The 27,974-nt window shown below is 55.7% G+C and overlaps 1 protein-coding gene across 1 annotated transcript in view; it reads left to right on the top strand.

Annotated features, from left to right (window-relative positions):
- Positions 1 to 27,974, top strand: part of SHANK2 (SH3 and multiple ankyrin repeat domains 2) — a 477,134-nt gene that overhangs the window by 299,225 nt on the left and 149,935 nt on the right. Inside the window, 1 exon segment of the mRNA XM_032414570.1 lies at positions 63 to 138. Coding sequence (XP_032270461.1) covers positions 63 to 138 — 76 coding nt within the window.

The raw sequence follows: 27,974 nt of genomic DNA, 5'->3' as shown, positions 1-27,974 counted from the left end.
TGGTTTCTGCATTCGGGGTGTGTGACTTTTCTAAACAGTGTTTCTCTTCCCTCTCTGTACAGAAACTCGTGCAGATCGCAGCAAGAAGCTGTTCAGGCACTACACGGTCGGCTCATATGACAGTTTCGACGCTACCAGGTAAGATTCAGCTCTTTCTCTGCCAGGCCCCCTCTGGTCAAAGATGCTCTGTGTGCTGCGGAAGCGCTGGACCCACTTGCATGCAGCCTTCGGACCCCCTTGGCTTTTTCCCTCGGTGTGTCCGCTGTGACCTCCTGCACGTGGGCTGCATTATGGAAGCCACCCTCTTCCAGGGAACTGGCCCAAGATGCGGTCTCTGCTGCCTGAGGTTTGGGGTCAGGCTGGAGCGCACCTGTGGGGTGTCTAGGAGGAGGAAGACCGGGCGTTGTGGGGGAGGGGGGGAGCAGCACGGACACCAGAGATGACAGCAGCTGGCCACGGGAATCTTCAGGATCCGTAGCTCTGGGGTTCCGTCTCATCTGCATCTTCCCTCTTCCTTCTGCCTCCGAGTTGAAGTCTTGTACGAGAAAGGTTCATCCCCCTCGAAAGGCGTGGCACCAGGCAGGCAGAGCCTTTGAGCACGGCAGGTTTGCTTTCTGGCTCCTGTTCAAAAGGGGGGTTGTTTGGTGCGTGGGGAGAGCCGTGGAGCTTTGGTGATGTGACATGGGGCACGGGTTCCAGCTTCCCCGCAGACACTACACGGGCACGAGATGTCCTCGGGTCTCTGGCACCTCCTCCTTGTAACCCCGGGGCAGGCCGAAGCAGGCTGGGGTCCTGTCGGCCGAGGGGACCGACAGCTCGGAAACGAGCTGCATTTCCGGCCAGTGTCCCTGCAGCTACTTCTGCTTCTCCGGCTCTTCCTGTCCCCATGCGCCGAGTTTCTCTACCCCTCGTTTCTGTCACAAACGTAAGTCTCCTTACATCAGGGGCCGGAAGGGTGTGGAGAAAGAACCTTAGTGGACGGTGGCCTCAATGAGAGTTAGCATGCGACGCAGAGAAAGGGAGGAGACGCAGGCCATGAGACCTGCCAGGACGGGAAGGTCCTGCTCCTAGCCCTGCTGGCCGGCCGGCCCTGGGGCCCTTCCTGAGAAACCCACCAAACCACGTCCTCCATTAGGGCCAGGCTGGGAAGGGGTCTGGACACCCTGCCCGGGGCTCTGCCCCGCCACCCCCGGCCCCCGGGCGGGTCTGTGATAAGCAGCGCAGACTGTGCTCGGCACACTGCTGCCTGTGGGGGTCCAACCTGCTTTCCTTCATCTCTGTGCTTCTCCTGAGTTAAAATTCACATCACCTAGCTACCATTTCCAAGTGCACGGTGGTGGCTTTAGTACGTTCACAATATCGTGCGGCCAGCACCCTATCTAGTACTAGAACGTTTCCTTCCCCCGAAAGGGAGCTCCTAGCGATTAAGCAGTCAATCCCGATTCTCCCTGCCCCCAGCCCCAGCACGCACCAACTGGCTCTCTGCATGTTTCATGGAAACGGAGTCCTACAACACGTGATCCTTCATGTGTCGCTTCTTCACCTAGAATAATGTCTGCAAGGTTCATCCATTTTTAGCAGGATCAGTACATCTTTTCTAAACCTTTTATTGTAGTAAACTTTACTATCTCAACCATTTTTAGGTGCACAGCTCAGTGGCATTAGGTACGTTCACGTTGTTGTGCGGACGTCCCCGCATCCATCTCCAGAACTTTCCATCTTCCCAGACTGAATCTCTGTCCTATGAAACACTCAACCCCGTCCCTCCATGGCCCCCACTGGCCACTCTCTGTCCCCCTAAGACACTGACCCCCATCTCTCCCCTGGCCCCGGCGCCCACCGTCCACTCTTTCTCTGAATCTGGTGACTCCAGGGACCTCATAGAAGTGAATTATACAGTATTGGTGCTTTTTGTGACTGGCGTATCTCACTCAGCATAGTGTCCTCCAGGTCCCTCCGTGTTGTAGCAGGTGTCAGAATGTCCTGCCTTGTTAAGGCAGAAGAATATTCCATCATCTGTGTAAGCCATATTTTGCTTGCCGTTCCTCTGTGGATGACACCTGGGTTGCTTCCATCTTTTGGCTCTTGCAAATGGTGCTGCTGTGGACATTCTCACCCAAGTACTGGTTTGCATACCTGTTTCCCATTCTTTGGGGTGTATATCTAGCAGTGGAATTGCTGATATGACCTGGTGTTAGTGCCGACCTGTCCCAACCACCTATCTGTCATAAACAAGAGGTGTTAGGACAGGAATCCCACACCCAGCAGAGGACCTGGGTCGTCCCCTCCTAAGGGGCCTGGCCGACTTTCCAGATCTTGCTAACATTGCCCACTTTTTGACCTTGAATGCTCAAGTTACGATCCTGGCCTGGCCACCAACGCAGCCCAGAGAGAGACTGCTCAGGGTCTGGTGGCTTCCAGGGAGCCACGCCTGACCCTGGCTTCTCCTGATGAGTCTCTCTTTGGGTCAGATGAATTGTTTCTGCAGCAGCAAGAGGCTGCCTGTCAAAGTGGACCCTGGACACGTGGTCACAGCCAGTGTGCCTGTCATGCTTTGCTTCCATTCTAAGAAGGAGGGTGCCTGAGGCTCCGAGAATGCCCAGAGCTGTCGCCATGGTTACGTGGAGGGCCATCCAGCCTGGGAGGGGGGCTTCTGGGGAAGAGCCCATGAGAGCCACGGCTCGTCCGCAGGCTGTAGTTCTGCAAAGCTCTCTCCCCCCAAGGCCGGTTGCTGGCAGAGAGCCACCAGCGGGCTGCCCTGGGTGCATACGTGTGCATGAAGGGGGGTGTGTGCAAACTCTCGGCGTTTGAACCAGGCGGCTTCCCCACAGAGGAGCTGTCGAAGGACCTGAGTTGACTGAGCCAGGGAAAGAGAAGACCGCGGGGCCAGGCTGGCTGGGTTGCATTTCATGTGGCGGACAGCAGGACCGGAACGAACCGGGGACACACGCTGCAGCTTGGCCCACAGAAGGCATGCAGAGACATCATCACTGTTCAGAGATAGAACAGAGCTGTCTCAGGAGGTGATAAGCTCCCCGTCATTGCAGGGAGTCAAGCAGTTTGGGCATTCTCTTTCCGGAATGTCTTAGAAAGTTGGACCAGGTGACCTGGGAGATCCCTGCCGGCTCTGCCCTCCCTGTGTTCTGGTGCCCAGATGAAGACTTTGATTTCATAGGTTACTGACCACTGGCTTGGTGCCAGGGCCTGGGACCATTGAGAAGAGGGACATCCAGCCACGCCCGGGTCAACAGGTGGCTTCTAAACAAATGATAAAGGCTCTGGGCTTGACCGCGGTTCAGGAGTCAACCCCCACCTTCCCAGGGTGGGGGAGTCAGACGCGCCGTGGGCTCACGTTGCCCAGAAAGAGATGTGAGTGATCATAGCGACTTTTATGAGCCCCCTGCCACGTACCAGCGGCACCTCGCCTTGATCGCGGCTGCTGCCTGCCCACCCTCCAGTGACCTTGGAACTCAGTGTCATTATCCACTTCACAGGAGAACACTGTAGTGGAGGAAGGAAGGTGACATTAAGGACCTGGCCCTCAGCCACCCGGTCACCTGGAATACGGGGCCCGTGCCCGCAGCTCCCCCCGTCCGGGGGTGAAGATGTTACTGCCCGAGGCCGACCGTGGAACTGGCCTGGGATTGGGGGAAATTGGCGGAGACTGAACCATCACTTGGTGGAGTGTGTCGGGCGGACGGAGTGAGGATATTACCTGGGTTATGGGGTCTGGGCTTTTCCACACAAGGTGCAGGGGTCGGCCTGGGCAGCCCCTGCCTCCCAGAACTGACCTCTTCCACACCGCGCACTTGGCAGGGGCGAGCGAGCTTGTGGCGCCCACCGGCCATCACAACCCAGCGGCTGGCCTGTGTGGCTCTTGAGCGGGTGTCGGGGTGAGGCTGGGCCCTGGCTGAGGGCCGCACATGCTACTGTACGGACCAGCCAGTGGATCATTAGCCCATTTCGGAATTCCTGTCAGACCCGGCCTAGTGAGCCACAGAGATCTGGGGTGGCGTGCCAGCAGGCGGGCCAATTACCCGCTGTAGGCGGCAGGGCGACGGTCTGGCCAGGCAGCTCACAGCTGAGGCCGCCCCATTGCAGATGCAAATGTAATTAAAGAACATGCAATAGGAAGCGAGACTCAATGTAGACAGTTTCTGAATCAGTCAGGAGGCGGTTCTCCCCTTCCCATCCCCTCTTGTGTCAAAAGCTTTGCTCGGGGACGCAGAGCTCAAGACCAGTCTGACAAAAACACACCTGTTGATTGTTGAATGTGTCCAGTGACTCCAGCCCTCCACCCACCCAGCATGCACACCACAGAAGGGTCTAGAAATGTGGGCACATGGTCAAGATCAGAAAGCAGAGACCCTGGGGCCATTTCTACACAGGACCTTACAGATATTTCAATGTTTTTTTTTTTTTAAGATTTTATTTATTTATTTGACAGAGAGACACAGCGAGAGAGGGAACACAAGCAGGGGGAGTGGGAGAGGGAGAAACAGGCTTCCCACGGAGCAGGGAGCCCAATGCAGGGCTCAATCCCAGGACCCTGGGATCATGACCTGAGCCAAAGGCAGATGCTTAACCGACTGAGCCACCCAGGCGCCCCTTCAATGTTGTTTTTAAAACACTTCTTAACACAGGGTATGGGAGTCTCAGGTTCCCACGAGTTTTAAGTCAGATCTCTACCCTCATTAGCATGGGGCATGCAGGAGAAGTCTACCTGGGAGAGGAAGGGGAGACCTCAGGCTCTCACTCTAGGCTGAATACGCCCCATCCATCTATCCACCCAACCGTCCAATTACCTGTCCACTCGTCCATCAACCAGCCATTCAGCTGTCTACCAACTCATCCCACCAACCAACCATCTACCCATCCATCCAGCCATCCATCCAAATACCCAACCATCCATCCATCCGTCTACCCATCCACCCATCCATCTGCCATCCACCCATCCACTCCTCTTATCTGTCTATCCATCTGTTTAACCAATATTCATCAAAACCCGAATATTCAGGGAGCTACGGATGTGGAGGTAAACAAGACAAGCACAGTCTCTGACCTCATGTAGATTAAAACCTAAATAGTGAAAATAGCAAAGTTTATAAATAAATAAACTGGAGAATCCCACTTAGTGGTTAATGCTATGGAGCAAATCAGCAGAACAACCATAGTCTCTTGGGCAGGGTGGGGCAGGCCAGCTTTATATAGGAAACCAAGGGAAGTCTCTGTGACGAAGTGACTTTTGATTTGAAACCTGACAGTTGAGGAGAATCAGCCATCTTCAGAAAGCCCAGCATGTGCAAAGGCCCTGAGGGGAAAAGAGAAGCTGCCATGCAGAAGCAGCAGTGGCCTGGAAGGGAGTAGAAAGGATGATGCCACAGAAGGACCGTGTGTTCTGTGGAGGGCAAGTGGATTTCCTCCCACTCGTGTGGTGGGGATTCTAGAGGGTTTTATGCGGAAGAATGCCATGATCTGGGTAACCTTGCTGGAGGAAAATGAACAGAAGGAAGAATGGAGACTAGTTATGAGACCATGGCCATCTTCCTGGCCAGGTGGTGGTGATTGTTTGGGCCAATGGAGGGGTAGGGAAAGGCAGGTGGATGGCTTCCAGGCGTAAGGTGTAGTTAGAAGGGACAGGACCCGCCAAGGCACTACATATGGGGCAAGTGGGGAGTGAGGAGGGCTCTCCGCCTTCTTTGGGGTTTTCCAGGGAGGAGCACCAGATGTGAGTGGGCACTGGACCCTTTCCCTATTGTTGGCAAACAACTGAAGCCCTGCACCTGCAGCTTTGGACCCGCCCAGAAGGACGGCGTTCAGAAGCACCACGCAGGGAAGCCATCTAAGAACAGGATAGGCTGTCATTCCTCTTCCTTAGTGAGACCAATTGAATTAGAAGTGTAGCAAATCGTGCCTGTTCTCCAGTCGAACGTCCGCGTGCCATAGCTGCTTGCTTTCGTGGCTTTGACGTCATGGTCCAATTGTATATGTTTTTAAATTGGTGATTAGAAATATATTTGCATGAACAAAAAATGCAGAATGTGCAGGTATGGCTTCAGAGTAGGTCCCGCTCTCATCCTTCCTCCCGGCCCCCACTCCTCCCCAGACAGAACCCCGCTGCCGGTTTCCTGAGGATCTTTCCAGGGACAGACTCTGAATAGGGAAGAGTGCATGCACATTATCTGAAGCCTTGTAAAAAGCCCCTGTAAACATAGTGTCCTAGGTTTTTTAATCTGACTTTCCGACTAACACCCTGCGTGACCTTGGGCAACTCGCTGTCCCTCTCCGTGCCTCAGTCCCTGACCCCCCCAACCCTGTTTGCAAAGTAGAGATCCTACTTGCAGCTCAGGCCACATCCCGGGTGGTGTCCATGACAGGATGAATGGGGAAATGTACGTGTAGTGCTCGAAGCTTAGAGGCATGCGCTATATAAATCCAGAGGGATGCTGAATTGTGGACAGCATGTGTGGGTAGCTGGCTTTCCTTTGAAACCCTAACTTTGTGTTCCAGAAGACTGCCTCAGTGTGTAGGTAGTAAGAACTGAATGGCAAGAAACACTGATTGCCCCCACTCTTCCTCCATCATTATTTTATATTTCTGTGTTTTTTTATGATTCCTTAGACTCGAAAAAAAGGCATCAATCCCTGAGTATGTTCATTGGCTGGATTCATAAGGCAACATACGCTGTTTTTTTTCTCTCTGTTAAGTTATGGCTGGGCCTAGTGATTAATGATGACGCCCTCGGGGGCAGCTCCTTTGGGGTAGGGAATGAGGCGATTTTGCTGTTTCTTCCCTACATATCCATTTTTTTTTTTTTTTTTTTACAAGTATATATCAACTTGTAAATTTTTTGAGACCAGGAAAGAGAGGGGTGAATCTCTGGGCACAGGCAGCATAAGAAGTCAGCACAACTGTGCGTACCAGCCCCTCCAGCAGGCTCTCCCAGCGGGACCATATGCACGCACATGGTGCTGGATGAGTCACGGCCCCAGAGAGCACATCCCAGTGGTTTCCCCTAAAAAATGTTGTCCTCTGCTGTCACCTTCATGATGAACAGCACACCCGGTGCCCAAGTGGGAGACCAGGGTCCTCTCCCCTCCTGCGTTCAATCCATCATGAGGGTCTGGGGACTCCTGCACTTCTCCCCATCCTCCCGCTGCTTCCCAAGGTCGGCCCTCAGGAATTTGTCCACATCCCCTGACTGCCCCAGGGCACCCGCCCTTCATCCATTCTCAGGGTAATACTTTTCCTCCTTCCACAAATTTTTATACAAATACAACATTCATTACGTAGTAAAATAAGTTATTAATTTAACCAACCGCACAGACACGGCTAGGAATGGAAGGAAACCATGTCTCCCACCCCTGCCCAGCATCCTCCACGCAACTCTGCTTGGCAGAGGAACCACTTTTTACTTGTTTTGCTTCATTCTTCTGAGGATTACCTTCCTACGTCTGTAATTACCCCCCCTATTTCTCTTTTTCTCTTTTTTTTTAATTGAGATATAATTAACATATGACATTATATTACTTACAGTTGTAGAGCATAATGATTTGATATTTGTACAAATTGCAAAACGATCACCACGACAAATCTAGTTAACGTCTGTCACCTCACATCGTTACAATTCTTGTCTCTTGTGATGAGAACTTTGCAGATGTAGTATTCCAGCAACTTTGAAATATACAACGCAGGATTATTAACTGTAGTCACCATGCTGTCCATCACATCCCTGGGATTTATTTCTCTTATGGCTGAGAGTTTATACCTTTTTACCACCTTTACCCATTTCATCCACTCCCTCATCCCCTGCTCCTGGCAACCACCCATCTCTATATGTACGTTCTCTATATCAGTGAGTTTTGTTTCGCTTGTTCATTTGTTTTGCTTTCTTCTACATATAAGTGAAATCATATGGTATTTGTCATTCTCTGTCTGACTTATCTCACCTAACATGATGCCTTCAAAGTTTATTCATGTTGTTGTAAATGATGGGATTTCATTTCTTTTTATGGCTGAATAATATTCCATTGTGTATGTATACCACTTCTTCTTTATTCCATTCATCTATCAATGGACACCTAGATTGTTTACATATCTTGGCTGTTGTGAATAATGCTACATTGAACATGGGGTGCAGAAATCTTTTTGAGTTAGTGTTTTCATTTATCTTTGGTTAAATACCCAGAAGTAGCATTATTGGATCCTATGGTAGTTCTGTTTTTTAACTTCTTGGTGATCCTCCATACGGTTTTCCATAGTGGCTGTACCTTTTTACATTCCCACCAACAGTGCATGAGGGTTCCAATTTCTTCATGTCCTTACCAACACTAGTTATCTCTTGCCTTCTTGACAATAGCCTTTCTAACTAGTTATCTAGTTAGAATTACCTCTAGCTAGATTATCTATTGTTAGATTAGTTAGATCGTTTCTTGTGTATTTTCACAGTAACCATTCATACTCATTCAGGTGTGAGGTGATATCTTTTGGGACTTGTTTTGCTTTGTTCTTCTGATGATTACCTCCCTAACTCTGCGACTGTCCCTTTGTTTCTTAATTTAACAACATAAAGCATCATTAATTCTTTGCTATAAAAGTCTTCTAGGTTCTGTCTATAAGTTGGATTCAGAAGTTAAAAAGCAGTGGAAAGCATTATATTATCATGATACTATAAATGTTTACATCATTTCCAAGTATAAGGCTAGGACTGTAGTTCCTCTTTATAGACCCATGAGAAGGGGCTTTCTAATACCAGAACCCACTGGATTCTTTATTCAACTCCATCAGTTGTTCAAAGTAATGCCACAGTTTAGCTTAATATTAGGATCATGATTTTCACATGAAGTGCTTGTTTTTTCCTGGAGTTTCTGATTGCCTTTCTTTTTTATTCTTGTGGAAGAGAAATTCTTTCTTCAGTATGCCACTAAAATATCTTCCTGTTTCTTCCATATCAGTAGAACCCATCTCATTCTTGTTGGAGCTCTCTCCTCCCATTTGGACCCCATCCCCCAGTTCCCAGTGCACAATTATCATTCTGAGATTTACCTTCATTGAGCTACTGGGTAAATGAGGTATTTCTTTAGCCTTGTTCTCCTGGGACACATACTCAAGTTTAACAACCTCAGTAGAAGATTCCTGGAATGTCAACTTCCATGTCTGAAAGATCTCTGGTTTTCAAATGTGCTCAGTGTTGTAGAATTCCAGATTCAAAATAGTTTTCCTTCTAAACTATTAAGGCACCGCTTCATTGTCATCTTGCTTCTGCTCATTGCTGGTGAGAGGTCATGGTGCTGTCTAATCCTCACTGCAGTGTAGGTGATCATTTGTTTTCCTCTCCAAAACCTTCTAAGAACTTCATTGTATCTACTTTTCTTGAATATTCTGAAATGTCATGATGATGGGTCTGGGTATAAGTCTCTTCTTTATTCATTGTGTTCACTATCCTGGGGGCTCCTTCAAACTGAAGCAGCTTCAGCTTTAAGAATATATTTTTATTATTCCCTTGTAAACGCCCTCACTTCCTGTCTCAGTTCCATCTTTCTAGATTTCGTAGAGAAGAGTTCACTCTGCTGGCCCCTTATTCTTTCTCATATTTTCTGTCCCTTTACCTTTTTGCTCTGTGTTCTGGGAGATTCACTCAACTTTCAACCTGTCTATGTAAGTTATTATTTTGACAGTCACATTGTTATGTTCCAAGAGCCTTTCCTTTCAATGATGGTAAGCTTCTAAAGCTGAGAGAAGTGGTTTCTGCATATCTTTGGGAGCAAGCAGGCAGCTGTGAATGGGCAGTTCTCTGCACAGAGCTGCTCTCAAAGCAGAGTCCAGGCTGACTGCATGTTCCTTCAGGTCAAACACCAAAACAAGAGAAGCCCGGAGTCATGTTCCTTGCCCCCCTTACCCCAGGAACTCAAAAACAGACAGATGCAGGCTCTTGTCCAAATCATGGGACAAGTAGTAGGATCCAAATGGAAACTTCAAGGGTTGGGGTGTTTTTGTTTTGTGGTGAGTATGCACAGATGCCCATGTGATGAAGCAGTGATGAGAGGAACAGGTTCCTAGGAATGCCGGGGCCAGGCTGGGTGGAGAAAGTGGAGGATGCTGATTGGTGCTGGAGGGATAGGGGTGGTACAGACAAGATCATTCACTCTGCTCCTGGTGTCTGAAAGTCAAGATCTGTGATTCAGCCTCCATCACGGAGCTTTGAGATTCAGATTTAATAGATGATTTTGCAGACTCCTGGCACTTTGTATATGTCGTGGTTATACTCTGGTTCTGAGCCCCTTGGGACACAGCGGCTGCTGGCTTGGCTAGGCCAAGGGAGGGCTCTTCCTTCTCCAGGACTCGGTGATTAGACATTAAGTGTAGTCTGGCTTCACCACAGCCATTGTCTCCCAGCACTTTCGTGGTGTAAAGCGATTGACTGGGGGGCTTTGGACCTTGCTGGTGTTCCCAGACTGGGGTCCGGGCACATTCTTCCGGCTGGAGATAGGCTTTGACCCAGTCAAAGCACAGGGAGTTTCACAAATGGGAGGAGTCTCCTGGGGACCTAGCTCAAAATCCACTGCATGGGGAGCCCTGGATCTTCTGAGTGGAGGAAGGGGCCCTTTCCCGGAGCTGCTGAGCCTAGCCAGTGGAGACACCCCGGGGTCACCTGGCTCTAAGCAGAAGCCGAGGTTCTCAGAGGGCACGCATTCTCATTTCACCCCTTTTGGTGGGACTAGGCAGGAGGCCCTGGCACCTTTTCTCTGGATCCAGTGGCCCCTGCCACAGGGAGGCTTCTGGCTCAGAGCACCCTCGGACCGCATTTAGTACATTCCCAGGTGGCGAGTGGGTGTGTGGGGTGGGGGGAGCGCAGGCGGATGGTGGGGGTGGTGGTGAAGCAGCAGTGGAAGAGCAGGAAGGGGCTGGCCTTGCAGGCAGACCGCCAGGTTGGGACCAGCCGAGCCCCTGCGCGGCCCCCAGGATGGCCTCGTTCCCCGCCGGAGCTGCACATGGGTCTGCTGTCTCCCCAAGTGCCCAAGCCGCCCGGCAGCCAAAGGACAGGGTTTACGGGGCTCCATGAAGTTTTCCGTGATGCTAGCTGCCAAAAGCAACCTCTGCCCCGACATGCCGCACACTGTGTGGCCTCTCTTTACCACCCTGCTTCTCTCCACCCTGGTTTGGAGCCTTTGCCAGTGTCCACAGTGTGAATACTCCCACCACCTTTGAGTTCAGGCTGCCAGCATGAGCCACTGAATGCAGAGCCAGGAAGGGATGACCCGAGCCAGCCCCAGCCCCTGGAGCCAAGATCCATGTCTTCTCCCTCCTGCCTTCTCCAGCCCCGCGGCCCTGGCTCAGAGTCTGCTTGGGCCAGTCCTCAAACACATAATTAGGTGTATTAATCTGAAGTCCTAGGGACCAGCTTTGAGCCTGATGAGGCCTGAGCCTATGAGTTCAGATGCCAGGATCCCGGTCCCAGTTCTGACACTAGCTGCTTGCACAAGCCTCAGTCTCCCCACCTGCAAAATGGCTTTATCACCCCCAAGGTCTACTCTGGTTACAGAATTCTATACATTCTGCTTGAAACCGCCAGAAGCACCAGCCTACGGTCACCTGTGAATGAACATACTTTTGACAAAACTGTGGACCCTGAAACTCAGAGTTCGGGCACAGGCTGCCAATGAGGTGCTGTGCCAAGGGGGTGCTATCCTAAGAGAATATGGGGAGGCCAGTTCTGGAAGTGTTCCCAAGGCTGTGCCTGGCAGTCAGTAAGCTTTCAGGAGATGCTCATGCTGATTCCCCACCTCTGGCCAAAGACCTGGTCTTCTGAGCCCGCCTCCTCCAGGAAGCAGGAGGGCCTTTGGTGCCTGACTTGGGAGAAGCCAGAGGGAGAAGCAAGCAGATCCCCCAACTCAGTGCTACCTGGTCCAAGGGGGGCGGGGCCGGGAGGTGGCTGTGTCTTTGCTCCCTCCACCCCCTACTTCCTATGTCTGTCTCCTCCGGGGTAGAACAGAGCCAACTCTGACTTGTCTCCTCTTCCCTGGCGCCTAGCGTGGGGCCTGGCAAGTGCTTAAGCCTCAGAGAATGCAGGGTTAGGGGAGTTGTGGGTGGGGGAATGGATAGATGGATGAATGACAGATGGATAGATGGACGGACGGATGGATGATGGATGGATAGATGGATGGATGGATAGATGGATAGATGGATGGATGGGTATATGGGTGGATGGATGGTTGCCTGAGTGAGTGGGTAGGTAGATGAGTGGGTGGATAGATGGATGGATGGCTGGCTGGCTGGCTGGAAGGAAGGAAGGAAGGGAGGGAGGGAGGGAGGGAGGAAGGAAGGGAGGGAAGAAGGGAGGAGTAAGGCAGGCCAGCGCTCTGGCCTCTTCATGTGGATCATAGGCATTTCCAAGGCAGATACAACCAGCTGTGAGATGCCAGCCACCCGCCTCTCCCAGCAGCCAGTCAGCCCCACGTGCCATCAGTTCCCCTTGCCCTTCCTCTGAGTTACACCCTCCCCCGTCGTTGCAGCCAGGGCCGTATTCGGGTGCTCCCCGTATTTCTCCCCTGGACTGGGCTCAGCCCTCTGACTCATCTCCCCGCTGTCAGCGTCTTCATCCCCTCCCAGTCCACCCACCCGAGTGGCATTTCTGAAATATGAATTCCTCGTGCTCGCCACCTGCCCTGGACACAGAACAGTTCAGGCCTTTATGTGTGGTGCACGAGCCTCCCCTCACCCCCACCTTCTGGTTCCAGGCCCCTCTGTCCTGCCTGTCGCTGTGACCACGCCCTGTGCCCTTGCCCATGCGGGGTCCGCCCGTTGGCGCACTCTGTGTCTGCCTTCACCCCTGCCCCAGCCCCTGTCCTATGCCATCCTCCATGGGGACCCCCCGGCCCCCACCAGGCTTACCAGGGCACCAGCACAGGAGTGCTCGGGAAGACAGCAGTTCACGGGAGCACAGGGTCTTGGGAGGAGCCCTGTACACACAGCCCAGCCCCCACCCCAGCCAAATCCCATGGCAAGAGCCAGGCTGGCTGGGGAGCCCCAGGCAGGAAGTCAGGAGGCCCATCTGGGGGGCTTGTCCAGCCTCCCCTGTGTCACACCGTGAGCCAGTCCCAGGCGTGGCCTCGAGAGCACAGTGGAGAGCCAGCCGTGTGGCCCCGGAGTGCTTCCGGGTCCGGGCTCTGGTGCCGCTGGCCCTCCCGGCTGGGAGAAGTGGGCGGGCAACCTCCCCGCCTGGACCTCAGGCTCCTCATCCACACCCCCTGGGGATACTGTGATCACTGCACACAAAGCACTCATCGGGGCCCTGCACAGAGTAGGCCTGCAGGGGCAGCTCCGTCCTTCCTCCTGGCTCTCAGCCTCGGGTTCCACATCACGGGGGTGGATGCGGGGCTGCCTCTCAAGTCCTCCCTCCCCTGACTGGTCCCTGGGGCACCTGGGCAGCATCTGCCTGAGCCCCTCCCCCAACACAGGGCCAACACATTGAGCACCTACTATATGCAGCGCACTTTCCAGGGGTTCTTGCTTCTGGACCTCACACTTCCTGGGAGGTAGGTGACTTTGTCTCCATTCCCAGATGGGGAAACTGAGGCCGGGCAATTCCTTTTTGCTCCGTGACTCATTCTGCACACTCTTCTCAGCACCCGTTCCTCATCCCAGCCCTACAAGCAGGGACGCGTTCGTGCCCTCCACTTTACAGAGGAGGAAGCTGTGCAGAGGGGAGGGTCGAGGTTTGAACCCAGGCCAGGGGCTCTCAGTCTCCGTCTCACTCGGATTCAAGGGACTTTCCTAATGCAGAGGCGTATTATGACCACGTTTGATATACTATGTTCAGTGAGGGCCCCTTCTTCATTTGCATCTTCAAGAATGACCCCACTGGGGCGTGCTTGTTTGACAGGTGTGGGGTCTCCTGGGGCGGTAAGAATGTTGGGGAGCGAGAGGTGGTGGTGGCACGGCGCTATGAATGCTCTAAACATGAACTGAAGTGTTCAGTTGAAAATGGTTAGTTTTATGTCAGTTGCACCTCGGTTTTTCTGAAAAAGAAAACCCACCTTTTCCTAAAGGTCTGTCTGGTCTGCAGGAGCAGGCCATGGGCAGCCTGGTGCAGCGGCACAGGGCAGGGAGGGCAGGGACAGAAGGCAGTGCCAGGCGCCCATCTCAGCCCCCAGGAGATGGGCACAAACGTGGCCCGTCGGGGGCTTCAGGGAGGAGCAGCTTAGAGAAACCTGCTGTGCCCCTCCTGCCTCAGGAGGTGGTCCCAGCAGCTCCAGGACCCCTGGAGGCACCCCTGGGTGGCTGCCAGCCAGCACTTGGGGTCTCGGCTCCTCGGGGCACGTGCTGATTCCAGCCCGACTCCGAGAGTCAAAGTCAAGGTGGAGGCTGACGTGGTGGCCAGAAGCCTGGCATGGCAGATGGTGCCATCATGTTCCCAGGTTCCTGGCCTGCAGTTGGCCTGTGGAGGAGGGATGAGCAGGGGCTCGGGAACGCGCGAAGGGGAGGAGATGGGGTGGGCAGAGCGCTGTTCTGGAACAGGGCCAGGAGGCAGGGGAAGTGAGCTCCAAAGGTTGGCAGAGGGCTTGCACAGCCGGGATCCCGCAGGAGGTCGGGAGCTTTCCTCGCCCCGTGTTTTGGAAGTGTGGCTTCTTTCCGTGCCTAAATCACTTTTTTTGCCAAGTGTCTGGGTCTCTTGCGTGGGAAGGCAGGGGTCCCCTGGAAGCACCCCCTCAGGGCATGGCTAGGATCAAAGACAGGGGTGTGAGTTGCGTACTGAGGAAGGGTTGGGGTCCTTAGCTTCAACGTTCCACACACAGTGTAACCAGTCATGAAATCACACATGCCTTACCTCTTTCCACCCTCTTCCCATGCGTGCATTTAGAGCTGCTTGTTCTTGAGGGGGACACCGAGGCAGAGAGGCACCTGGCCTCCTCCTGGAATGACCGAAACCCAGGGCGTGGGTCTTTGACCACGCGTGGCATCGGGTTCTGGGAGCTGCTTTCCCATGTTTCAGGAGCGATGGATAAAGACCCCGGGAATGGGGGACATGGGTACCAAGAGGGAGGATCATGGACAGGATTTTGTGCCTCTCTTCTCAAGCATTCATTGAGAAACTGTGTCAAGTGTTGGAAGATTCTGTTCTAAGTGATTGGCGTGTCTAGTCGGCTGAATAATGGCCCCCAACGATGCCCTGGAACCCGTGAGCATCAGCTTATATGGCAAAAAATAACGTGGGGAAGTCTTTGCAGACATGATTAAGTTATGGTTCTTGAGATAGGGAGATTATCTTGGCTAATCCAGGTGGGCCCTGCACGCCAGCCCAGCTGTCCTTACGAGAGAGGCAGAGGGAGATTATGTGAACAGGAGTGGCCACGTGATCATGGAGGCAGAGAAGTCGGGAGGGATGCCCGGGGCCCCAGAAGCTGGAAGAGGCCAGAAGGCGCCTCCCCTAGGGTCCCTGGAAGGGAGCACCCTGCCATCACCTTGGTTTAGGTCCAGGGACAACAGATACCGGACTTCTGGCCTCCAGGACTGTGAGACAATCATTTCTGCTGTTGGGAGCCACCCTGGGGCCCTCCTGCAGCACGCGGGCGCAGGTGCAGTGGGAATGAGCAGGAAAGGCCCCGCGCACACGCAAAAACACACAGGGTTGGAGGGTGACGTGTTTGGTGGCAGATGCAGAAATGTCGGGGCAGGAGGGCGGGGGGAAGGACAGGATGCTGCATTAAGTGGGCCGCACTGGGAAGGTTCACCAGAGACCTGGGGGGCGAAGGCGGGAGGCAAGGGTGCTGGGGTGGAGGGGCGGGACCACGCCGGAGGGTGCCCCACTCCCCCCTCCTCTGGGGCCCGGCCTCGCCCCCTCCACTGTTTCCCCCTGGAATTCCATGTCCTCACCTATGCTGCAACCCCCGACCCCAGACCCTTAGCTGGGTGAGGACACGAAGCCCCTGCACTGACCCCGCCCTCAGGCGAGTGCATGTCCTCCCCGTCACATCTTCCTGACACAGGAGAGCTCTCCTTTCATGCTTTCTTCTTCCTCCACCCTCCGCCTCTCCCGGGCCACCGCCCCACCTGCGGGAACAAGAGCTCCAGGCTTCCTTCCTCCTGCCCCCTCCCTCCCACTGTCAGTGGCTTTCTAGAAAACCGTCTGGAGACCTTCAGAGAACATAGAAGCGTGTGAAGTACATCTCTCCCCCCTCCCCCCGTCCCATTGCTCCAAAGCGGTCACTCTGGGGGCTGGCTGTGCTCGCCAGCCTTCTTGCAATGCCCTGGCAACCTTTCCTGCGAATGTGAGGTCACAGCGGGCACCCCACACACGGCCCTGCTTCCACACTTGCCGCATGGTGTCCAGCCCCCGTCCGTGTACGGGGATGACCTCCTCCTTCCTCTTCCCCGGCTGGTCTCCTCCCAGGAGGCAGCTGGGTGCCGCACTGCCATCCCCCGACAGCTCGCAGTGCTCCCGACAGCGTCCTTCCATCAGATGGGGTCCTGCAGCCTCTCACCCGTTCGCCCTTGGAGAGGTTTGGCTCACGCTGTCCCAAGGTCGTTGAGCTCCTGTTTCCTGTTTCTGCCACACGGAAAAGCAACCGCCCCTCAAGTGGGACAATGCCTGCCACATCCCAGGTGTTCTCCCCGTACCTTTCAGCCTCAACATGCCCCAAACCTGTTTTTATAAATCTGGGTGACGTTTGGCCATCAGCACCCACACTGTGCAGCAAACAGAGCCCTGCATGTGCAAGACATCGAGAGGGGGTTTCTGTACGAAAACCAAGAGCCGGGAGGCGCAGACCAAGAAAGGATGGGTTTTCTCTGAGGGGCACGCATCCGCCTCTTCCTGCCCCCACCCCAGGTCACTGTGTTAGGGACCACTTCTTAAACTAAAGAGGACTGTGCAGGTGGGAATAGAATGATTGGGGAAACCCCCTCACTGCTCCCAGGTAAAGGGCTGTGTCTCCCCGGAGGGACTGATACATCGTAGCCCCACGTGCCCCAGACCCCTCCGCAGGCAGGTCCAGCCCCGGCGTGGTCGTGGGATGGACATGCAGGATGAGCTCCTCTCAGCCCTTGTGGAGAACTCCCCAGGGGTCCGAGGTTCATCTTTATCTAATTAGTTTTTGCCCCGAGAATCTGATGGACTCCACCCTTGCAAGACGAGGCTCCTGCCAGCCCCAGCTGGATTTGTCACATCGCATGTTGGGTTTGGGCTGGGCCTTACACAGTGTTTCCTGACTCCTCCTCGAGGCACCAAAGCCAAAGGCATTTACTTGGCGCTTTCCAGGGTCAAAGCTGGCCAAGAGGAGAGGCCCCCAGCATGAGGGCGCACACAGGGCTTAGGTGGATCTGGTGCCGGCTCCAGGGGAGAAAAACCAAAATGCCCCTGAGCAGCCGACACCCCCGCCCGGTTCCCTTGCCGGTCAGGGCAGGTGCGTGCAGAGCCCCCTGCCCGTCGGTGGTCGTTGCGTGCGGGCTCATTACTGACCAGGCTTTGTTCCTCCACGTCCCGGGGAACGCTCGAAGGTTTGCGCCACACTACCTGTCTGCTTGTTCCGTGGTGCCCATGCCAACGGGCTCCTCCACCCGCAGCGTCCCCAGCGGGGCAGTGCCTGGTCTGTCTCACTGTCTCACGGGGGGCGGGGTGGGGCGGAGGGGCTGGGGTGGCGTGGTCACTGAATAGTGACCCCCCCGGAGACGCCCACATCCTAATCCCGGGATGTGAACATGACGCATGCTCAAGGGGCTTTAGGGTTGCACAGGGGACCTTGCAGGGAATCCGCTGACCTTAAGATTGGAAAATGATCCTGCATATGGGGTGGGCCCAATGTGATCACAAGGGTCCTCGTTAGGATGAAGGAGGGTGGGAAGCCGAGGGAAGGGAGACGTGATGAAGGACCAGGGGTCGGAGTGATGGGGGAGGGGCCACGAGCCAAGGACTGCAGGCCGCCTCCAGAAACCTGGAAGGGCAAGAAGCAGGTGCCCTCCCCCCCCCACCTCGCCCCGGGGGCCGCCTTGCAACACCATTTTAGCCAGAGAGGCTGCCGACTCCCGCCATGCAGCAAAAGCCCTGTGTTCTGGAAGCCTCCGGGCTCATGTCCAATTGCTGCTATAGCAAACCCAGTACAGGGCGTTCGTGAGCGCTCCACACACTGTGACGTGGGTCCGTGAGAACGGACACCGGGACAGGTGGTTTTCGTCAGTGTCAGCCTTGAGTAAGTCACCCCCCCAGTCCGGAGTGACAGCCCACTTCACAGAGGGAGAAGCTGAGGCTGCGGGAGTTTTGTTCTCCTTTCTCCTGGCCTGGGTACTCCAGCTCCTCTCCCGGATTGTGCCCGCTGTCCCCAACCCCACACATTGGCCTCCATGGGACCCCAAGTCATTTCCAGAGGCTTGTGGGATAGGGGATGAGGCTTGTGCTCGTGTGCCTGCTGGAAAAGCCAGGACGCCCCACGGCTGTGAGGCCATGCTGGGGCCGCCCCGGAGGAGGGCAAGGGTTTGCTGCCCCCCAGGCCCCAGCCCAGAGCCCACCCTGTGTCCAGGACACACAGGGCGGTGCTGGGCCCACTGAGGCTGAACCCAGATGGCACGAGGAGCAAGGTCACCATTGACCAGCATGAGGTCAGGATGATGCCCTGCCTGCTCCTCACTCAGGAAGGTGCTCCTCCTCACCACTGCCCTGCTGGGGAGCCGGCCACAACAGGCCACAGGGCTGGCCATCCCAGGAACCTCTAGAGACCTGGGGGAGCTCTCACGGCCATTTCCGTGGACAGGGCCCCAGCACCTGCACGGAAGGTTGCTGCTGGCGTCGGCCTGCAGCTCCTGTGGATCCTCTCTGGGCAGCCTGTGCGGGGACGGAACCGTACTCCCGCCACTTACTCTGATGAGTGTCCGGGCTGCCCTGCGGATGACCACACTCTGCGCAGCTTAGACAGCACAAACTTGTCCTCTCCCAGTTCCGGAGGCCAGAAGTCCTCAATCAAAGTGCTGCTGGGCCACACTCCCTCTGGAGGCCCTGGGGTAGGATCCTTCCTGTGTCTTCCAGCTTATGGGGCCCCGTGTCCCTGGGCTGTGGCCCTGTCCCTTCAGCGTCTGCCTCCGACTTCATATCACATTTTCTCCTCCTCTCTGTCTCTCCTCCTCTGTCTCTTATAAGGATACCTATCACTGGGTTTAGGGCACCTCTTCCCCAAATCCAGGATGATCTGTCCTCAGTCCTTCCCTTAAGTACATCTGAAAGATCCTATTTCCAAAGAAGTCACATTCCACGTTTGGGGTGGACATGCATTTGGGGGAACGCTCTCTGGCCACCACACCCCCACACATATAGTCACCCGAGCGCCCAGATGAGCACCGGGACCGAGACGCACCTACTGCCCCAGCCCCTTCACCTGCCGGCCTCAAGCTAAGGCCTGAAGAGCAAGGCTCCCGGGGCGGGGGGGGGGGGGGGGGGGGGGGGGGGGGGCCCCCCCCGGGGAAGCCCCCAACCCCCCCCCCCGGGGGGGGGGGGGGGGGCACAGGGGGGGGGGGGGGGGGGGGGGGGGCGGGGAGGTTGTTCAGCCCCCAGAGGCAAAACTCACACACCCTGGGCCCTATGGATTTGGAAATGGATCTCATGCGTGTTGGCAGACGGGAAGTCAGGGCCTGAGGGAGGGGCACCTGTTCTGACTTGCACAAGGCGCCAGGGTGGGGTGGCAGGCAGTGGTGGACCCCACATCCACAGCAGAGGGAAGCTCTGGGGCCAGGTCAAGGCTCTGAGAGGGGACCCCCTGAGGTCACCAACGGAAGAAATCTCTGTGCCCACGGTGTGCCCGCACCGTTCCAGGCCCCGAGGGGTGCGTGGCCAGCAGGGCAGACAGCACCCTGCCCTCCCGAGGTTCCCGTCCTAGTGTGGGCGGGGGGCGGGGGGGGCTCCAGGGACGTGTGGGAAAATGAGGACATCATTTCAGCCTCTCATCGATGCTGTGGAGTGGACGGGACAGACTAATGGCCTGAGGCAGGTGGCTGGAACAGGCGGGGAGGCATTTCAGGGGAGGCAACATCCCATCCTAACCAACTCCCTCTCTGCTCCGGGAGTAAGGCTCTGGTCCCACTTCTCCCCAGGCACAGGGGAAGGACAGGAGGTAGGCCTCAGGCTCCAAGTCCTGCTGGGCGTGGAGCTACCCCAGACTATGCACATTTCAAAAGAGGGCGCTGGGGGCCCAGGGAGGAGCCCCGTGTCCTCCCTCCATGGGTAAAGGACCGGCCTCCCCTGTGCTCGGGGCGGACCTGGCTCCTTGCAGGCAAAGGCAGGACTCTGCTGCCAAGCACCTCAGGTGGATGCCCAGCTCCGCCCCATGCCAGCTGTGTGACCTTCAGCTAGTCCCCAAACCTCTCTGAGCCCCAGCTTTCTCGTCTGTAAAGTGGGAAAGAAGACAGTGCCTCCCTCCTAGGTTTGTTATGTGCCAGACAGGATGGCTTGGGTGCTTCACATGGTGCCGGGCATGTTGTGAAGACGGGGCCGTAGGATCATCCCCACTCGCACTGATCAGTGCATCTCGGCACCTGCTGCTGACCGGTGGTGTTCTCAGTAGTGGGGCGGGGGGAGCGGAGGAGGGAGGGAAGTTCTAGTGAGTGTCGTTCAGCTTTGATAAACTCAGACATCCTGAGATCCTCTGACCGAGGAGAGTCAGTGTTGGGGCATTTGGGGAAAGGGGGTAGTAAATGGGGAGCAGAAGCCGGGCTGGCTATTAAAGATAGGGAGGGAGGAGGACAAATACAGATGTAGCCTGGCCTTGGAGACAGGCACCTGGAACCAGATTGTGGTTGAGAAAGGATCTGGTCGGGGCAGGCGGAAACCACCGAACCATCGCCGGAGCGGCGAGGAGCAGGTCGGCAGCCCCAGCACAAAGGAGGACAAGACGGATGGCCTGGAATGGCCGGCCATGTGCTGGGACTCCAGCTTTAATAAAGAATAATGAGGCACGTGGCAGGGGGCGGGCGATCAGGAAATCCCGAAGAACTGGGACGTTAAGGGGAGACTCCGGGAAGCCCCCTGGAAACGCAGACCATCTGCAGCCTGGCGGCCGGGCTGACTTACGTCTCTGGAGGATTCGCCAACTTCCTGCGCCGACAGCTCTATCCAGATGCCGTGGGAAATGGCCCTGATAGGCAGAGGCATGGCAGGGAGCAGATGGAGGGGCGCATCCTGCACAGAAGAGGGACACACAGGTGGGGACAAGAGCCTGCTCTGTAAGACGGCTTCTTCCTTGGGGAGCAGCTCACGGGCAGAAGTGAGTGCAAGCAACAGCGGCTTATGGGGAACAGAGCGTAGGGGCGTCTCTCCGGCTCTAGAGGAGTCTGACCTCTGAGCCCTGCCTGGGCCAGGAGGGCTCCCGGGGTCGTGTGCGGCGGCCCAGTGGGAAGCACCAAGCATCCTGGGACGTGCAGGAGAGAGAAGGCTCAGTGACACTTGATGATTTCAAGAGGAAGACGCACGCCGCTCAGCTAGCCAAGCGGAACCGCAAACACTTTCCCTTTCGGTCGCTTTTCCAGAACCGAAAGCCCATCAGTTGGCCACGTTGGCCACAGAGGCCGCAGGATGCGTTAGAAGATGCAGAGTCCTCGCCCCGCCATCGACTTGGTCAGGTGCAGGCCTTGGCCCAGTTTTCCCTTCTGTCGGTCAAAGGGGCCGGTCCACACCGGGGCGAAGCTCCCATCTGTCTAACATCCTTTACTCCAGCAGGAACTTTAGAAGGTTCCCACGTCCGCTGTGTCTGTCTGTCCCCGCCACACAGCGCACGAGCTTTGCCACAGACTGAGGAGCAGCTGGGGTGTTTTCGGAGTCCTTGCGTGGTCGACAGCACACCAGTCTTGGCTGAGATCAAGAAAACCACCTCTCGGTAGCCTCCGCCTTCTGAACTGAGTCAATCTGAGATGAGGGGCTGTAATTAAATCTTCCCCTGGGAAATAGAAGGTGGTGCGGGGCCTCGGGTCTGTGTCACCAGGGCATCCTGAGTCCTTGCAGCTAATGAGCAGTCCTCGGAGAAGAAGGGGTCTGGATGAGGCTTTCCCGCCCAGAACAGAGCTTGCAGGCTGCTTGATTTATCGGAAAGTCTTAGCATCCGATTCTGGTCATTTGCTCGGATCTTCTCATTGACAGGCAACCTCCCCACCCTCTCTGTTCCAGCTCATGCTCTGCTCATGCTCCATGTCCATTAGGAAGCTTCTGGCTGCAAAGAACAAGAACCCACTCACAGTGGCTGAGGTGTCCGTGGCAAGCCTGAAGGAGGGCACGTCTAGGAGCCGCTCCATGGCTCGGCGGCATCTCTGCAAGCCTCTTGGCCTCTCCCTCATGGCTGCATGTGCCCTCAGAGCAAATCCCAAGCAAGGATTTAGGGGAAGAAAAGGCAGTAGGAAGCCTCCCCTCTAAATCTCTCCCACAAGTAAAATCTTACCCAGAGGGCCCTGGAGACTTGCCCTCGAGTTTCATGGGCCTAAAGCACATCCTGTGACCATCCATAATGGCAAGGGAGGCTGAGAGAGTAAGTCTCTGACTCCTCCTGCCGCCGTAGCGGGAAGCGACTGGGGGAAGCACCAGGAAGCGGGCACGTGGGAGGGACAGGGCTCTCCCGGAGGTGGTGGCTGCTGAAGTGGGCTTTGAGGAATGAATAGGAGTTTGGCATACAGCAAGCATGCAGAGTGCGTTCCAAGAGCAGCACACTTCTGCCGTGCCCCAGAAGACCTTCTCATGGGGCAGATGGCCAACTAATTGAAATGGGGATTGGAAAGCATGGCCCCTACCTAACTAACCATGCTGTTTAACGGTAGAACGTTCACACACACGTTCAAGCCCCAATTCTTAGCTGCTGGGCCTCCTTAGCTTTGGCTCTGCTCGTGAGGAGGGGCATGTTTCTTTGTGTTTCAGGGAAGATTCTCCATATGATCTTTCTGAGTCTTTCTAGGGCATCTGATAGATGACCTCATTTCTCAAAAGTTTTCCTTAGGTCTTTTCTGAAGCTCAGATGTCGTGTCAAACTAGGTACTTGTGTACAGTGATGTAAGTACGGCTTGTGTAGGAGGATTAAGACTTTTCCCGGCTTTTGTGATATGTGGTCACAGGGGAGTTATTTTGAGGCACTCAAGTACACGTATCGTTTGTGTCAATTCAAGTGGCTTTAGAACATTTGGGCCAGGATTTTAGAGCCTATGGCCCAAGGACCAAATCTGACTCACTGCTGCTTGTTGTCAATAAAGTTTTATTGGAACACAGCTCCACCGGTTGATGTACATAGTGTCGTGACTGCCTTTGAGCCACAAGCAGCAGAGTGAGTAGCTGTAACAGGAACCATAAAGCCTGCAAAGCTTGAAATATTTACTCTCTGGCCCTTTACAGAAGGAGTTTGACAACCCCTGATCTAGAATGTTTGCAGAGCCCCTTTCGAAGGACTTATGCAGGTGCTCCCCGTGAAAATGTGTCTATTTCAGACTCTGAGCAACTTTAGAACTGCCCCTTTGGTGAAGGCAACCTCTTCTATAAGCATTAGCCCTGGGAACAGAAACAAGATATTCTATGGGAAGAGACTGGTGGTCTGGGGGTGGACGGTAGCAATGGCCAGACCCTACCCTCCAGCCGGGGCCTGGTCTGGGTGTCTCATGCCCTCTCACCTTAGAGGTCAGTGCTATCTGGTTGGCCAGGTGGGCCCCCAAGCCCCTCACCCAGCCCAAGTTCAGTCCCCCTCTCCAAAGCCAGGAGGGTCATGCCTACGTTCGGTCTCGCTCCCACGGAAGGACACAGCTTCCAGTGTTAGAGCTGTGGACAGCGTCAGTCCACCGCTCCCCGAGGGACTTGGGAATGGTTTGCCCACAGCCCACTCAGCGTGGTCTTTCTGGGTGAGTTTCAAGACCAACAGATGGGGCAGGCCTGGCCTCTCGCTGTAATTACCACAGGAAGAAAAGTCATAAACAGCCCCCTTCCGCACTCCTAGCAAAATGTCAGGTGGTTGTACTGTTCCCCTGACTTTTTGTTTTTTAAAAAAATATTCGGTTCGGGACCAAAGGCAAAGGTTTACGAGTTGGACTTGCTACTGGCCGAGCTGTGTGGCCCGAGGCAGACCGTCTCCCTCCAGCTTCAGGGACTCTCCACCGTGAATGATCCCGCTGCCCGCCGGGCCAGGAGGGGGGCAGAGGTAGACCGTGGGAGAAGGTTTCATGGAGCTGTGGGTGCTGTGCCCTCCCGCAGGCAGTGATGGGGGGGCACCCAGCTCCTCCCAGCTTGGCCAGGTCCAGCCTGGTTTTAAAAACCGAAAGCTCCCTGTGTCCTGGGCTGCCCAGAGCACTGGGTCACCCCATCTGCTCGCAGATTGTACGTGAGAGTCCCGGGTTCAGGCTTCGTTCTGAGTCAGGAAGCGTCAAGTACCTACTGGAATATTCTGATTTTCCATCTTACAGACAGGAAGACCCAAGCCCAGTGTGGGTGAGGGTCCTGTCCAAGGCCCCACTTCCAACTGGGGTCCCCACCTGAGCCTTTCCCGTTCCAAGGCGGCCGTCTTCCCTTTTAGACCCCATGTCCTTTCCTCTCCGCGGGGAGCGATGACCACCTCCCGTCGTTATTTTGTTCGCATTTCGGCTGTGTCTTTGTCTTCTGCACCAGCTGCTCTTGGCAGGTAATGCTCCTGGTAGTACTTAGGAAATGCTTTTGGGTGATATATTACAAAGTAATGAGACAATTTAATTTGAATCAAGTTCTTTGCACATTATTGTTTCTATTAGGAAAAACTTGTATTGCTTATCATGTTAGCGATGAGGAGGAACACCAGGCAGGGCGTTTTCATAATCGCCGATCTGGAGCCACAGATCCTCCCGTGCGAGTGCATCTCTGCTGAGTGGGTGTGTGGGCTCCATGGGGACGGAGCCCATGTCCTCATTGGTGCCCCGTGAGATGCCGCCTCCCTGCCCGTGGAGCAAGATGGGCTCTCAGGAGCCAGGAGCAGCGTCAGTTGTGAATGAATTGCACACTCCTGACTTCCTGCACGTGACGTAAGAGGCCGTGCACAGCCTAGCCTGTGTCTCAGAACTCCAAGATGGCACCGAACGTGGGCTTCATCTCGCCCGGGAATTATGGCAGCCTCCTGCTTGCGTGGGGTGGGGGAGGCAAGGGGCAACACCAGGTACTCCCCGGCCGGGAAGCAGGAAGCAGGATGCAGGGAGTGGCAGCGAGCGCGGACAAGGGCTGAGAGGCAGCAGCTTAGCGGCAAGTGACAGATGACTCGGGGAACACCGCCCCCCCGCTTGCTTGCGGCTGCCAGGCCTTCCCAGGGATGAGCCCCGGCTCTGCCCCTGCCCGCCCACGGAGCGGCCCTCTGTGCCGCCCCAGAGCCAGCACGACCGCGGTGATCTGGGCCGCCTGCCCGCGCCTGGCATCTCTGTGCAGCGGGGACACCTGTTGAGGCCAGCCGCACCCCCTCAGCGGAGCTGACGGGCTCTCTGTAGCCTCATCCTTCCTGATTGGCAGAGCCTGGAAATTTCTAGGACAGCCACTGTCATTGCCGATCCCTGGAGGTCCCTCTTTCTAATAGTGTCCCAGTTCCTGCCTGCACCAAGCTGTCACCGGAATGTGTTCACCAGGGGAGTGACCGAGACGAGGCTTCTCTCCGGCTTCTGTTTCACTGCCCTGGAGAGGGCGGGGACCCCCCCACAACCGCTCCTTGCAATAAATGCACCAGCCTCCCTGACGGGAGTCCTCCCAGGGCCCCCACCACTGCTCCAGCGGTCCCAGCCCAGACCCGCCACCCGTATGTACGGCCCCCGTGCGGTGGACCTCGCTGGGGAAAAGCTCTGCAATGATCTGGGGAATTTTGCCTGTGAACCCGTGTGCCTGTGAGTAGCTCCTGGCGGTAATTCCCCCGAGGCTCCTGCGAATTCTTTGCCCTCAGCCACATACCCAAAAATTCTTTCAAACTGAGAAGATCCGACTTGCCCGTGGTTTTTGCGTGCAGTGATATGTTTGTGGATACAAAACTTAGTGAGTAATGAGGTTGACTCCACGTTAGATTTCAGAGACACTCAATTAAGCACGGACCGATTTGCATGTGGCTGTTTGCTCTTCGGATTTTCACGGCTGGCGGATTTTGTTTTCCAGGTCACAAGCATGTCTGTGGGACCCCACAAAGCGTTGAGGCCACCAGGGGCTGGGTTGTAGGGCCTGATTGCTGAAACGTCCCTGCTGCCTCCCAGCCGGCAGCTCTGCACCCCTCCCCGCCGCTCCCGCAGCCCCGAAGGGGGTCAGCCCGCCCGACTCACGGCACGTCCCCCTGTCTGTGTGTGCCCACTCCTGCTGACTCCGGGCACAGCGCCCTCCTGCCTTGGTGCCTCGTCTGACATCCGGTTCACGCTGGTGGCTTGGGACAGGTGTCACCAGCAGCACCAGCAGACGACCCTGGGCGTGAATCGTGGAACGTGGTTGTCGGACCTTCCTGTCACTGTGCAAGTCACCCCTGGGTCAATCCAGCACGACGCAGGCCTGGCCACAAAGGGCTAGTGGGAGAAGGTGGAACTGTGGTGTTCTCTCGTTGTAGCCTTCTTGGGTGACACTGGGGACGAGCAGGGGCTGCCCCGGGCCTGCACCCCAGCCTCTCGCCGCCCAGCTGCATTTCCTGGACCTGGCCCTGGGTGGGCAGGCAGCTGACACCCACGGCCCTGTGTGATTGGCCTCTCTGGCCTCTCTCTGGTGTGCCTCAGAACGTTTATCATGTAGTCCCACCTCCTTCTGGAATGTTCTCCTCTTCCTCTTACCTCTCTAGCCTTGTGACCCATTCACGCCTGCTCCTGCGTCAGCCCTCCTCCTACAGGAAGTCCCCCAGCCTGGTTCTCACAGCACCGTATCCTGTACACTCCTGTGACTGTCGGAGTTAATACTTGTCTTCCCGCTTGCCTGTTGTAAGAGTTTCCCGAGGCTTCTGTAACAAATGACCATGGGCTGAGGATACAGAAATGCATTCTCCCCAATTCTGGAGGCTGGAAGTCTGAGCTCACCGTGTCGTGTCGGCAGGGCTGTGTCCCTCCAAGGCGGGGGGGTGGGGGGTCCTACCACAGCTCTTCCAGCTTCCAGCGTTTGCCAGAAATCCTTGGTGTTCGCTGGTCTGCGGCCGCATCCCTCCAATCTCTGCCTCTGTCCGTCTTCACCTGGCTTCTCTGACCCAGGTGCCTCTGTGCCCCAAATCTCCCTCTCTTTTCCCTTAAAAGGACCGGTTGTTGGTTTTAGGGCCCTCACTAAATCCAGGGGGGATCTCATCTTGAGATCCTTAACTAAACACATTTGCGAAGACCCTGTCTCCAAACAAGGGCACATGTCCTGGGCCCGGGAAGTTAGGATTTGAGCACATCTTCTGCGGGGCCGCCATTCAACCCACCACACCTGACGTCTCCGTAAGGGCCAGACTGGGCCTGGTTTGGTCTCCGCAAAGTGCCAAGTATCCAGTCCATCCCCTGGCACTTAGTAGGTACTCAGTGAGTTATGGCTGCGTTCGGATACTAATGAATGTAGCTTAGCCCCTGGTCCTGGCTGCTCCTGAACTTCATTCAGCCCTACACCAAAACCCAGTCCCCGTGGAGCAGGGAAGAAATGTAGCTATCTGACCTGATGGTCCCATCCTAGCCCAGGTCCGGAGGGCTCCGGGTGAAGCCATCTGGTCTACCCCAACAGTCCTGTGCTCGAGGTTAAAATGCCCGCCGTGATCCTTCCCTGCGTGCTCGCACATCTCAGCCACCCCAGGCCTGGCTTCCTGTGACTCTCCCTCCTCCGGGATCGGGCGCCGCTGCCAAGGGAGCTTGTTCGGGACTGACGAATCCCAAGTATACTAGCAGACATCCCGGGCACCTGCCTCCTCCCGGACCAGGTGAACAGCTGCCTCCCCTGTAGGGCCGTGGCGGGACCCGCTGGGAGAAAGTGGACCTTGGGCCACAGTCGAAGCCACTTGATGCCTGGACACCTGTGGTCTTGTGGGTCAGACGCCAGGAGGAGTACG

Source organism: Phoca vitulina, unplaced genomic scaffold, assembly GCF_004348235.1.
Source record: "Phoca vitulina isolate PV1807 unplaced genomic scaffold, GSC_HSeal_1.0 scaffold16, whole genome shotgun sequence".
NCBI classification, from domain to species: domain Eukaryota; kingdom Metazoa; phylum Chordata; class Mammalia; order Carnivora; family Phocidae; genus Phoca; species Phoca vitulina.
The sequence above is the reverse complement of the archived record's forward strand: the minus strand, read 5'-3'. Positions and strand labels throughout refer to the sequence as shown.